Below are 14048 nucleotides of genomic sequence, written 5' to 3'. Positions count from 1 at the left end.
ACAATCAACTAGAATGATTGCCCAGCAGGAGGCGACTACATAATTACTCCTCCAGGTTCTCCCCAGGAGAAAATTCAAAACAGGGGGAGGGGCAAGGGGTTAGAGGTGGAGGGGGTGTGAGGTTGGAAACTAGGGGGAGGGCGGGAGGGGGAAACTAGGGGCGGTCCGGGGGCGGCCTATTTTTACCGTACGACTAATTAATGCCGTAAAATCGGCCCACCACACCATAGACGAAACGCGTATTTGGGGTTCTTGTTGATATATAAACGATCGCCGAGTCGGTTGTACAGTTAGAACAGGTTACACTGTCGCACTTGTCAGGTTAACCTGTGTGTACTTGTCTGCCAGGCATGCTGTACGGTTAAAAATCACGCTCGGATGTCCTGCGCTCGCAACGCCAGCTCTTGTTACGGATCGATTATCCCGCGCTGGCAAACCTTCTTATTGTTTGGTGCGAATTAAACGGGCGCAACGAATATCAAACAGGGCGGGTCTTTCCAAACGCCCCGTTTGCGCACGTAGGAGAACCCTGCCTCCAGTTCGAGCTGTTATGGCTGCTGTATCAGTGGGGTATGTGATTCGTAGGAATTTGTACGACACTTGGCCAATTTGGCAACTGGCAAATCTGCCAGTGTAAACGCAAAAGTCGCGCGGTCATCATGTTTCCTAATATCACCGACACGGCAGCAGCGCGAGGTTGGGCACGTTTGTTTTAGCTCCAACCGTGGCCAATCAGAGAACAGCACATTCAGCGGGTGTGTCCCTCCACCTAGGGCGAAGCACGCGTCCTTTTTGCTTTAGCGTGCCCAGCGGGCGCGGCATGGTAGACGGACAGACAGACAACAGGACAAATTCAAGTGTTTCCAGAATACGCCCCCCACCATTACTCAGTCGTTGGCGGGGGCGCGGTATAATAACGACTGGTGCACCAACATCACACTAATGACTGAGTAGGCATCATGTAAACTAGTTATGCTTACCTGGCCTTGCAGGGATCTGCCAGACAGATAGGAAATATTTGTGACCATTATCGTTGAACTAAATCAGTCTGACACGTTCTGCAAAAAAGTCGAAAACATTTTTTTGTTATAAAGACGACAACATATACTATACAAATACGTTAACAAACCCAGACAAATAGTAAGAACAGTTACCATGTCTGGAGTCCACCGAACCACCTGACTGATTTTTTCGTCGTGTGTCTTCAGCAGTTGGCTAATTTGTATTGAAGTACGTACGCTATCCACAGCGAGTCTTTGCCCCAGATAAACACCACGTAAGATGGGCGCAGCTCTCTTGCACGAGCTTCCTGCAGAAGCTTCAGCACATAGCGCGAAAGGATACGCCGACTGACAAATGCCGAAGCGGGACAATGCACACAGCATTAGGACTATACTACAACGCGGATATATTTTACAATATACAGACAAAGAGCCGAGATGCCATGAGAAAAAATGCCTCAACAGCTAACATGACACTCATTAAAGGACAATACTGTGACTCTATCGGTGCTAGGATATTTTCAGTTGAGGTTAGGTTAAATTACGCACTACATTAAAAATTTCATGGTTCATCACCTCATAAGAAATGTTTTTTTTTACATGAACATTTTCAAACTACACGATCTACAGTTTGAGTACAACGGACGATGGCGGCCACCTCAAAAGCGCACGTATCTGAAAAAGTGCGCAAACGGACTTTTCAGCATAGGACTAACAGACCGAGCGGGCTGTTCTCAGTGTTTCTTATTTTATTAATCTGAAAAGGCAAGAAGGCATTGCACCATATCTTACTAAATGACAGCTATAGTTTCAGCTTATAATACTGCGATAAATGTCCCCTAAAATGCATATATCGTTGTGGGTTAATTGCATTTAAAGTATAAATATAATTGCACTTTGTGTATAGCCCCTCAGTCTGCTAACTTGCTGCCCAAACGTAAAATTACTAATGCACAACTTTTTCAGGGTGCGCAGACCCATGATCGCGCGCAGTTGTCATTGTCAGCGCCCCAAAAATGTAGATTTTTGAAATTCCAATGTTGTTTTATGCACAAAAACGTGAATTACGGAATTTTAAAATATTTATAGGTTTACTGTTGCGCTATTATTTATCAATCTTACTATTCATAATATCTACTTCTCAATTCTACAGTAAAAGCATTCCTTTAAACTGTCACAGTCAGCTGTCGAAAATACGTTAATAAAAGAGGAACCTGCAATGATTGCTTTGATGGCCCCAACTAATAAATCAATTTGGCACGTGTAGGACTCTTCAATCCAATCATGCACTTGTATTCGTTGAAGAAGGACTCACAGAAATTTACGAAACAGCTGCCTCTAGCCTGCGGAGTAAACTCACCGAACGCTAAACTGCCCCATGCGCCCCAAGCGTCCAGAAACTTCCCCCTCCCTATCCTCCTGTCTTTATACCCATTTCTCTCTTGCTCTCGCTCTCACACTAAATCTCTCGAACACTCCCGCTCTCGCCCTCTGAACCTCACTCTCTGGCTCTCGCTCCATTCCCCTCTCTCCCAATTCTCTTTCCCTTCTCTGTCTCTCTCCCCCTCCCCTTCTTTCTACTCTGCTAGGATGCGCTCGCTTACCTTCGCGTTTCTCCTCAGTGACGTGCACAGCTTCTTCACCTCCTCCACCGTCGGATCGAGGCACTGCTTGTAGCGTGCGCGTGACTGCCATCGCTCGTATTGTCCCAGCAGCTTCGCACCGATCATCTCTAATGCCTTCTGTGCAGGCTGCGATAGCGGATCTGCACGAACGCATCAACATTACATCATCGCTTATGGGCGAATCGGCACGTTGGCAGAAATTTTTTCGAAGGTGACAGTTTGGGTACGTTTTCGTCACATGCACTTCAATAAAGAACTGCCTTTTTTTTCCAAAAAATCATTATATTTATTTTACTGATGATGACCTACAGCGAATTGGCAAAACTACTAAATGACGATGCATTGTGTATAGCATATTATTATTACTATTATCACTAAGTAGTTACCTATCCAGCACTCTAGTCTTGCACATGGTTGCGTTTTCACAATATCTGGAGGATCTACGCCAACATTGAGGCACAGTACCAATGCCACGCTGACCGTTTTCATCTACGTTGAGGCAAATGTTATAAACATAAAACATGTGCAAATCTCATAGTGCAACAGCAACGGATATCGCTCAGGCATGTTTAAATGCAGTCAAACACGTCTTCGTGGGCACAGCTATAAAATTACCCCCTTCTTGTATCGGCCACTAATACTAATAGTAATAGAAGATTAAAGTGGCCCTTACACACACAGGTTTGGCTGGATAAGCCCAAGGGTAACTCCAAGAAACCACCAAGTGTCCTTTAGTTTATAGACCGTTATCTGTTTTATAGAGGCGTCAACAATCTATGCAACAAAACTAAATAAATTGTACTAACTTAATAGCAAATAATTATATTTGCTGAAGTAGTCACTTCGACTTGAACTGCCTGGAACTGAGCAAATGCCGCAGATGGAGTCGTTGTCGTATCAGGTACTACAGATATGTACCCGAGGTAGTTTTAGGTTGTTTAGTATTATGTTTATATTTTTATATGAGGTATGTTTAGGGTTAGGGTTAGGGTTAGGGTTAGGGTTAGGGTACACTTCTGTAGTACAAGTCTGGTACACTTTGTGTATAGATATATGTACCTCGGGTACATATCTGTAGTACCTGATACGACAACGACCCCTTCAGCGCACAGGCACTTGGAACGTATCAATAAAAAAAAAAGGTAAATAAACACGAAATGTACCAAAGTCTTAATGTTTCTCTACTCTATTTTGCCTATAATCACCTGTAAATGCCGGTCAAATGCTCATCTGCAACACACAAGTACCCCGCACGCCCGCCCGCGCTGTGCTGCGTGCACAAACAACATGAATAAGAAAGCAGGTAGGAAAGCGTAATCGCGAAATTCGCTCAACGCTCGCTTTATTTCACACCTTAACAGCACAAATACACATCAAACAGCTTCCATCTTGGTAGCTATGTCACCATGTGTACAGAAATGTTCACATGTTTGAATTTTATAACTTGCTTTGTTACTTACCTACTCGCGCCGGATATGTTCGTGAAATCCTGCAGGAAATGCTTCTCTCCGTGGAAAATGCTAAAGAGGACGAAGATGTCTGTTTATACACGAGTAATGGCGGCGTGCTTGCATGCTGGGATGAGCTCTGCTCGGCTCGAGCTCCGTTTCGAGGCCGGCCAAGCCAAGCACATGCGCGCAGGCGCATGACGTCACGCACCACGACTCAGCGATCAATCGAGGGCGGCCTTACTGGTGTTTTCGGATCTGTCGTCCTCTTTTTTTCACGCGAGGAACATGTCTGCGGATTTCCGAGGATTATCTCTGACGAGATAACGGGAAGGACAAAGGGCGAGTTATATTCGAACAAGGTGACTTTCGCTGTACCATTAGCTACAGATTGGAAAGTGGTTTGCGATGTTGTATTTGTGCTGTGAGGTGTGAATTGAAGCGAGCGTGAGGCAATTTTCGCGATCCACGCTTTCTCCTGCTTCTTATTCTGTTGTGTTGTGAACGCAGATCAGCACGGGCGGGGATGCGGCATCTGTACTTTGTGTGTTGAGCATGGCATTTGACCGGCATTTCAGGTGATTATAGGCCGAATGAGTAGAGACATTAAGGACTTTGGGGTAATTTCGTGTTTATTTCATTTTTGTTTTTTATTGAGACGTTCCAAGTGCCTGCGCTTCAGCGCAAATGCCATGGCATTGGTAGACTTGCCCATCGATTTAGCTTCCTTGAAATCCACGTTACACGTGCTTATACTCAGTTACTGCGCTCCCACTGTGGTTTTGGTTCAGGGATAGAGGACATGTGGGTCCAATAACCAATGTCATTTACTCATATAATATTATATTTTATTCATATTATGCTTAGGGTTAAGGTTTAGGTTCGGTTAGCGTTAGGTTGGCGTTTAGATTAGGGTTAGGCGTTCAGGTTAGGCACATTGGTTTTATTGGACCCATGTTTTATCTTGGGCCGTTTTTTGTACATCAGATCATACTAGTACTAGGAAAAAATAACTTTATTGCTGTCGTTGTTTACGAATGTACGTACTCTTTCCTTCATCCTCCATTTCTCAGTTTCAACTTCCAACCCTTTTATTGCCTCCAGATTTCTCTTCTGTACAAAGGCCAACGGTAGATGCCAATCATCTACTTCTGCCTCTTCCTCTATGGCATCTTGGCTTTTTCAAAGTCGCCATGCTCTCGCAGTTTGACACACAGTAGCTTCCACCATTAGTTAGAAGAAAAATTTCAATAACGCGTTAAAGGTTTTCACGCATGTAACACATGCGTTTTTCCACTATTCGCGCTCGCGTTACACTGCCTTGGCGTCCATGTTGATATTATTATTCGGAAGATAGCGCTCCCTAGTGGCAGCTGTCACTTTGGTGTGTGCCGTGTGGCAATGATCTCTATAGTATAATTATTATATATAATATTATATAATATAGATTATTTATGAGATCGTGTGTGGCAGTGGCCCAAGCGTGGCCCACTGTAATAACCGCTATTATAATAAACTGTGATAACTGTTAAACAGCTAAGTTTCATATACATATTTAGCCCGAATGACATTCCAGCCAACACTTTGGATAGCATCTGCACAGTATTGCCATATAGTAGCGTCGCAGAATAAAGTCGCAGAGCAGTTCGGTGTACTCTTTTTTGTCAACGCCAAGTTTAACATTATGGTTATGTGGATGGCGTGGATGAATGGATATACTATATTATTATAAACTATTATATATTATAGAGGAGAGCGAGAGATAGTAGATAGAGTATTGATAGAGATTAGATGATAATGTAGATAGATCTATAGATAGATAATAGATAGATAGATTTAGATAGATAAATGATAGTATAGATGAGATAGTAGATATAGAAGATAGATAATAGTAGATAGTAGATAGATAGTATTAGTAGTAGATAGATGATAGATAATAGATAGTAATAGATAGATAGTAGATAGTTAATGGATAGATAGATAAGATGTGTATAGATTGATAGATAGATAGATGATAGATAGATAGATACATCGTAGATGTGATGATGATGATAGATGATAGATAGTGATTTGTAGTAGATAGATAATAGATATAGATAGATAGATAGATAGAATAAATGATAGATATAGAAGATAGATAATAGATAGATAGATAGATAGATAGTTGATGAGATGATAGATAGAGAAGTAGATGATAGTAGATAGTCATGGATAGATAGATAGTAGATGATGATGATAGATGATAGATAGAGTAGATTAGATAGATAGATAGATACCCGGTAGATAGATAGATAGATTGATTGATTGATAGATTGATAGATAGAACTTTTCCCGTAGGTAGGTTTTCGTGGTGTCATATAATTATTCCCACGGTGACAAAACCACGGGAGTTTCGCAATTACATATCTATCTTTCAGTGAGGTTTATCTAAATGCGTTTTCACCGTACCAGCATAACCACCATCATAAACTCGCGCGCATATATAGGCGCTTGCAGACGTGCACGCACATGCGCGCACGCGTGCGCGTGCATGCGCGCGATGCGTTGGGAAATGCAGATGCGGGGACGAATTCAATCACACGCCTTTCGTACCTGTCATAGTGAGAATAAATTGAAAATAACAATATACTAGCTGTTTATCTGTATTGATTTTAATAAGACCTCTCCCTACCCCTTATCTGATACAAAAATCCGTGCTGCATATATACGCAGGGCGTACCTCAAATGTCTTTTCGTGCATTCTTATCGTATCACTGCATTTGTTCTGCACGCGTGGTTTAATTACTTCTTGCAACTTTTCCAAAAAAGTGTTACCTCGTGATTATTCCTCTGGGTGACAAATCGCCTCCCCGCGCCGCGTCCTTAATATTAATTTACTCCGTCTATGGTGATGCTAGGTTGAGTAGAGGAATAAAACTGGACACACCTGTCTTTATCAAATGCCAGCTCAACGGGGACTTCGCTTTAACAGAAACTCCACTGTAGATGTCGCCACATAGTGATCACCGCCCATCCTGTGGCGCAGGTTTGCCTATGGCCTTTATTTATGCAACCGGCGCGAGTCTACCGCTACCAGTGCGTGAGAGTTGGCAGAGCGTTGCTACGTGCGTGTCATGAGCGCGCGGTTGGAGGTGTACCGTGTGCCGAACGAACCGTAGCTATCGCTGGCAAAATGGATCACTTCTGTTGTTTTGTGCTATGTGTCATCCAAACATTTGTAGTTGTGCATGCTTTTAATTTGGAAGTTAGATTACCGATCGTCAAAATAGGAAAACAGGATACATATTTTGGTTACTCCGTCACGGGTCATCAAATCATCGAACCAGGTGGTGAGTAAGCTTACCTGCGTACTAGTTTTTAAGTTTTTACTTCTTGTACTAAATCTTGTAAGATTTAATCATTTACTATCAGTATCACTACCTATCCCGATTTAATATAGACGTAACGTATACGACATTCAATAAATTAACAGTAGATATTGATATTTAGCTCTTGATATTTTATATATTTGTATGGACTGTGAGAACACTAAGCTACGTACTGTACCGCGTACGCATACAGTATTGGACCTGGTAATTCTAATTGATATTCTGGTAGCGTCAGGTGTTCAGTCAAGGTGGGGTGGAAATAGATATGATGTCAGCATTAATTTCACCGATTATTGCTGATTTTTAATTGTTTAATATTTAAAGGTGAAAAGAAAAACCTCCTACTAGTCGGAGCACCGCGCGGTGAGACGGGTCAGCAAGCGACCAGTAACACTGGAGTCGTACAACGATGCCCCATCACGTCCGACCCCTACGACTGCCAGTCGCTCGATGTCGAGAACTTGATGCAGGCGGGCAACAAACCGCCGCGGGACTCCGAGTCGAAGGACGAGCAGTGGCTCGGCGTCACCGTGACGAGTCAGGGTCCCGGAAAGTTTGCGGTCATCTGCGCTCACCGCTACCTCATGGTCAACTCTGACTACAGGTACGGCATCGGTGCCTGCTACGGCCTCACGAAGGAGCTCGACTACAACATGATGTACTCGCCGTGCCGCGGCCTGCCGACGCGAGGCGGCCACCAGGAGTACGCCTACTGCCAGTTCGGCGCCGACGCGCACATCGCCGATGATGGCACGGTGATCTTCGGCGCGCCAGGCTCGTACACGTGGTCCGGGTCGGCGATGGTGAACAGCGTGCAGGACCCGGACGACCTGTTCGCCGACACGACGTGGTACAACTCCCCCATCGAGCAGACGCCGTCGTACAGCTACATGGGATACGCCGTGACGACGGGCCGCTTCGTCGACGACGAGCTGACATACGTATCGGCGGCGCCACGCAGCGGCGACGTCGGCGAGGTGCTGTTCTTCCACCGCGTCAACTCGGGAGCGAACAAGACGCTCGTGCAGGTGATGACGCTGCGTGGAGAGGAGCTCGGGTCGTACTTCGGACACTCTCTCGCCGGCGTCGACCTCGACGGGGACGGATACGAGGACCTCATCGTCGGAGCGCCGTTCTACCGCGGCGGCGACAACAAGTTTGGCGGCCGCGTCTATGTCTACCGCAACAGCGCGGCGGGATTCGACCCGAACCAGGTGCCCGTCAACATCTCGGGTTCGTTCGGCTCGCACTTTGGGCACATCGTGCGAGCGATCGGTGACGTGAACCAGGACGGATACGACGACGTCGCCGTTGGCGCGCCGTACGAGGGTAACGGCTCCGTCTACATCTTCCACGGCTCGAAGGACTTCATCGTCGAGGAGCCGGCGCAGGTCATCAAGTCGGAGAGCCTGCCCGGCGGCCCGATGCCGGCCTTCGGTCACTCGCTGGCCGGCAGGCAGGACCTGGATGAGAACCAGTACCCGGACCTCGTCGTCGGCGCCTTCCAGTCGGACAAGGTCGTGCTGCTGCTCGCGCGGCCCATCGTCAACGTCACGTTCAAGACACGCAGTCCGATTAAGCCGATCGACCCGTACGACAAGTCGTGTCCGAGCGCGCCGGGACAGCTGTGCGTCTCGTTCGAGCCGTGCTTCAAGTACACGGCATTCCCGGCGGCGACCTTCAACACGCGTCTGCGCATGACCTTCACTATCGAGGCGGACGCCGCGAAGAGCGACTTTGCGCGGCGCGTGTCGTTCCGCAACGCAGGCGAGCCGAGCTGGCGTGTCACGCGCGACATCACGCTCGGCAAGCAGTCGACGGGCCGCTGGACGTGCGGCGACGAGGAGACGCTCTACGTGAAGAAGGAGACGCGCGACATACTGCGGCCGATCGCCGTCATCGTTGCGAGCGCACTCGTCGCCGCCGCGCCGACCGTGCCGTCGCCGGGGCAACCGCTGCCGAGCGTCGACGACTTCCCGATCCTCGCGCGCGGCTCCGAGTCGAGCGAGTTCAGCATCGAGTTCCTCAAGGACTGCGCGGACGACGGCGACGAGGACACATGTCGCAGCGACCTCGTCGTGGTGGGCGACCTCGGGCTGCCGGCGGGCGAGGGAGGCGGCGAGCCCGTGCTGGTGCTCGGCGAGTATGACTCGCTCAACGTCACCGTCGTCGTGACGAACCGCGCCGAGGCCGCCTACGAGGCCGAGCTCGTCGTCACCGTGTCCGACTTTGTCGACTACCCGACGCTGCAGCCGGGCAGCGGCACGACGTGCTCGCCCGACAACGGCACGCTGCTCTGCAAGATCGGAAACCCGTTCGCGAACGGCGCGCGCCGCACGCTCCGCTTCTCGCTCGACGTGAGCGAGCTGCCGGCGACGGCGCGCCGCCTCGTCGTCAACGCCGCCGCGCGCACGTCAAGCGAGGAGGCGGTGCCGGCGGACAACGTCGTCGCGCTGACGGCGCGCACGCTCGTGCGCACGGACCTGCTCGTCGAGGCGTCGGCCTACCCGCCCGACCAGATCCTGTACGGCGGCGACGTGCGCGGGGCGTTCGCGATGTCGCACGAGAAGGACATCGGCGCGTACGTCGAGCACGCCTATACGGTGCTCAACAACGGCACAGGCAGCATCGGCGCGCTGCGCGTGCATGTCTGGTGGCCGCATGAGGTCGAGAACAACCGCGCGCACGGCAAGTACCTGCTCTACATGGTCGCGCCGCCCGAGGTCAGCGGCAACGGCGCGTGCGACCTCGGCGACGCCGCCGCGTACGTCAACCCGCTCGGCCTCGAGCTGGTCGAGCGCACGCGCAAGCCGCGCGCCGACGTCTCCGCCTCGGCGGCGAATCCCGGCTTCGCCGACGATGAAACGGAGCCGCTCGGGTCCGACCACCGGCGGCGGAAACGCGAGGCGGCGCGGGCGACGGCCGACAGCAGCACGGCAGCGGTGAAGTCGCACGGCAAGGTGGCGCGGTTCGACTGCGAGACGGGCACGGCGAAGTGCTTCACGTTCGTGTGCAACATCGTGGACCTCTCGAGCCATGAGAGCGTGAAGATCACGATGCGCGCGCGGCTCTGGAACGGCACTTTCCTCGAGGACTACCGCGACGCCGACTACGTGCTCATCGCGTCGCACGCGAACGTCACCATCGACCCGTCGCTGAGCATCGAGCAGGACCCGAGCAACGACCACGCGTCGGCCGTCACGAAGGCCTACCCGGACGCGCTGCGAGTCAAGGTCGAGGAGCAGCTGCCGATCTGGATCATCATCGTCTCGATTGGAGCCGGCATCCTCGTCCTCAGCTGCATCGTGGCGATTCTCTGCTGGACGGGATTCTTCAAGCGCACGCGGCCCGAGGAGATGACGGCGCGCATGGAGAAGAAGAGGCTGTACGCGGACGAATCGTCGTAGCGACCGGCGTCGGCCCGGCGACGCGACGCGAGAGTGCGGGGGGGCAAAGTGCGTGGCAGGCAAGATGCATGCAGCGGCTTGAGTCGAAACTGACTAACCCTCAGGTAAGTTGACCGGGAAGCGTTCCTGCGAGAGCGTGACATTGCAGTCGCCCACGCGGCGGCCCTTGCGGCAGCCCACGTGGTGCCGTGCAATGGAGGCAGGAGGGGCCTCCCTGCCAGAACACGGCATTGCAGAGCCGCCCTGATGGAGGCAGGGCAGGGCGGGCACGCGTCAGAAGAGCTGCCCGCTTATCACAAGCAGATGCCCTGACGTGCCGGTAATTGGGAAAACGTGCAAAACGCTGATCCTCCCGTTAAACCCTGCGCGGCGCGAAAAAAGCAAACGACTTGCGTCTGGGTTTCACCTACCCGCGACCGAGAGTCCCGCAGCCGAGCGAGCGCAAATCCAGCTAATTTGTGTCTCGGGAGTAGCGCCCTCTGGAGTCCCCAGCCGCCGCGCCCACCGTGTGCAGACGGTGGTGTAGCGAGGATGCAGGAGCGCGCATGTGACGTCTGTACGTCCCACCCCTGTGACGTGAGAGGGAATGTGTGTCTTCTGTCCCCCACTCCAGTTGGCTTCTGGATGAGGATGGTGATGGCTTCCTCTGCGTGGTGCACGGGAAGGTTGCCGTCGTGGTCCGTTGGAAGCATCCATGGCCAACACACCAGCTTCGGTCATCAGAGGAGGAAGGTTGGACGAGGAGGCAGACGAAGGACTGGTTCTGGCACAGGGAGCATGCGTCCGCCCATCTACGACTAAGTTCGGGTAGACGCAGTAAAAAACCATTGCATTTACTGTTGTGAGAGCTTTATCTGTGAAGTCCTTTCCTATGTCACAGGCGCTGGGTTGGAGTGAAGTGCTAGATAGGTACAGTTATTGTCATGTGCACAAAGTCAGAGTCAGGTAGTGTAACCAGTTATACTTGCCGTGACCGCATGCCTGCCACGTTACACACGGTCTCCCTCTCTTTCTCCTGCGCGTGCTTGCGCTCCGATGTGCAGCCCTAGACTTACTGCCCCTGCTCCCAGCAGCTGGCACCTTAGTCGATCCGTGAAATCGGCCCTCCATAATTTCACTCCCACACCCAGACCCCCACCACAGAATCCCAACGGCAGATGAGATGGAAAATTTTTCCCACAGATTTGGCGCCCTGTTTTACTTCCCACCCCCGTTTACTACGTGCCCGCGTATTGTGCCTGTACCTGCGGGCCGGGCCGGGTCCACTGCGCTGGGCCGCCCATGTCCTGCACAGTAGTTTGCACTCTCACAGTAGATGCGCGCAGGCCGGCCGGTACAGCGAGCCAATACGACTTGCTGCGGGCGTGTGCGTGGCGACTGTACCACTACCACCACCAGCAGCAGCAGCAGCAGCAAGACTCATTGAAAGCCATCTCTGATTGATTTCTGCGGCAGCGTGGAAGTCGGCGGGCCCTTGTCGCAGCAGCGGCCCGGCTTGCTTGCTTGCTAACTGACCACCACCAGTGCTGCTGCTGCTGCTGCTGCTGCTGCTGCTGCTGCTGCTGCTGCTGCTCCCGGTCATCTTCCCCCTCTAGCGATAATCATCACGCGACGACACGATTTGCCCCGATTGCCTGCGATGAGGGGGCGGCGGGGAATTTCAGCTGCCGACTCGTCCGATTGTCGGCCGACCACCTTGCGCGGGGGCAGCAGGCAGGGGCGGGATTGCTGCTGGTTTTGCCGCGGTTAGGTTGTCGCGGTTGCTCGCTCCGTTCGATCCGTCTTGCGAGGGACGGAGAGCGGAATGACTGGCGAATGTGACCAATGCACACTGACTGTGGACCGGTTATTAGCAGTGGCTTTACGGCTCCGACTCCAACGCAAGCGGCCCGCTGGTACGCTCCCCTCTCCCGCTCGCAAACCCGTTCCTAATGGTGGTCGGGCCCCCACCACGCTGCTCACAAATCGAACCGCCACTGAGTGTGGTAGTATGACCAGGCAAACACAATAACAAGCACTCGTCTAGTGCTTACTCGCAATTTACGTGCTGGTGCCGTGTACGCGTGTACAATACATGCGTATGTATTTTAGCTGGAAATGTCAATTTCGGCCGCCTGTAATTTCGCACCGTCACCCTCGGTGTATGGGGGGAGGGGAGGGCTGTAAGAGCGAGAGGGGTAGGGCTGGAAGCGAGAGAAAGGGGGAGTGGTGTAATAGCGAGATAGGGAGTGGGTCGGAGCGGGAGAGTGTGGGGATGGGCTACGAGAGCCGTAAAACGAATTGTTTTATTCTGTCTCGGTAGCCTCTCGCGTGTCTCTTTGGCCACAAGTCACACCCATCCCCCTCTCTCTTTGTCATGTATTGTGACGTCGTACGTGAATACTGAATTAGTATGATCTCAAGATTCGCCACGTGCTTTTTCTTCCTCTGCTACTTGCTCCTCCTCCTCTTCATCTTCCTCTCCATCTTGTTCTCCTCTTTTTCCGTTTTCTTCTTTCTCTTCTTTGCCTCTCATCTCGCCGCGAATACACTGCACACTCCCAGGGAGGACTTATGGCTGTATCAGCTTGTACTCGCGATGTTAGTCTTTCTTCGGGTCGATTAAGTAGCGTTTAGTGAAAACATGTCTTTCGCGTTTTAGCGAAAGCGCAAGTCGTTCACATGTGTATGCTGAGGAGGCCTCACTCGCGAGCACGCTGCGATTCTACGGTCTCTCTCTACGGATGGATAAAAAACGACATTGCGAGGCGGGCCAGCTTATAGCTCCGCAGAGACACTTCTAAGTTTCTAAACTAATAGCGCAACACATGCACGGCCGTGTAAAGACTTCGGATGAGGTTACACGCGGGCGAAGACGGCCCAGCTGCAAAAACGCGCGCGGGTTCTACTTAGATTGATCTAAGACAAAAAAACCGAGATTGGTCCCATATCGCGGTTCTCATAGATGTAACATCGAGCTAATAACAATTTTTTTAGATGCATGCGCGTATAACGTGCGCGTGTAGATTTTTTAAAGGGCTGCGCGCCCGCGAGCGTGTATGCGGTTAACTGCTAGCTGCTAGATCTACTGAGATAAAGGGGGTGGGTGCAGGTGGTGGGAGAGCGCTGGGCGTGTTCCGGGTGTGGTTCACGGAAGATAAGAATTGGGGGAGAAATTCAACGCGACCGCCCTTGACTTTGAAATATTATAATTCATCTC

At 51.0% G+C, this 14048-nt stretch overlaps 2 protein-coding genes across 2 annotated transcripts in view; one reads left to right on the top strand and one right to left on the bottom strand.

The window, feature by feature from the left end:
• LOC106821069 (regulatory-associated protein of mTOR-like) overlaps positions 1–5394 on the bottom strand; it is a 41376-nt gene extending 35982 nt beyond the window's left edge. The window contains exons 1-3 of the mRNA XM_014825711.1: positions 5122–5394; positions 3013–3115; positions 2606–2766 (exon numbers count right to left, since the gene is read on the bottom strand). Coding sequence (XP_014681197.1) covers positions 2606–2766; positions 3013–3115; positions 5122–5133 — 276 coding nt within the window. The 5' untranslated portion in view covers positions 5134–5394. The remainder of the gene's footprint in view (positions 1–2605; positions 2767–3012; positions 3116–5121) is intronic.
• Positions 5395–6814: 1420 nt separating this feature from the next.
• LOC106821068 (integrin alpha-PS1-like) lies at positions 6815–13029 on the top strand. Its single transcript, XM_014825710.1, has 2 exons — positions 6815–7403; positions 7767–13029. The coding sequence occupies exons 1-2, from the start codon at positions 7121–7123 to the stop codon at positions 10847–10849; spliced, it is 3366 nt and encodes a 1121-aa protein (XP_014681196.1). The 5' UTR covers positions 6815–7120; the 3' UTR covers positions 10850–13029.
• The last annotated feature ends 1019 nt before the right edge of the window (positions 13030–14048 follow it).

The sequence above is a fragment of the Priapulus caudatus genome, unplaced genomic scaffold (assembly GCF_000485595.1).
Source record: "Priapulus caudatus unplaced genomic scaffold, Priapulus_caudatus-5.0.1 Scaffold58, whole genome shotgun sequence".
Classification (NCBI taxonomy): Eukaryota; Metazoa; Priapulida; class Priapulimorpha; order Priapulimorphida; family Priapulidae; genus Priapulus; species Priapulus caudatus.
Note: the sequence above shows the minus strand (reverse complement) of the source record. Positions and strands in the feature narration are given on the sequence as shown.

Bases quoted from the DNA above. Each gene is read 5' to 3' on its own strand.
- LOC106821068 (XM_014825710.1), top strand. From the start codon at position 7,121: ATGCAACCGGCGCGAGTCTACCGCTACCAGTGCGTGAGAGTTGGCAGA. The intron at 7,404-7,766 runs GTGAGTAAGCTT...TAATATTTAAAG, and splicing joins TCAAATCATCGAACCAGGTG to GTGAAAAGAAAAACCTCCTA.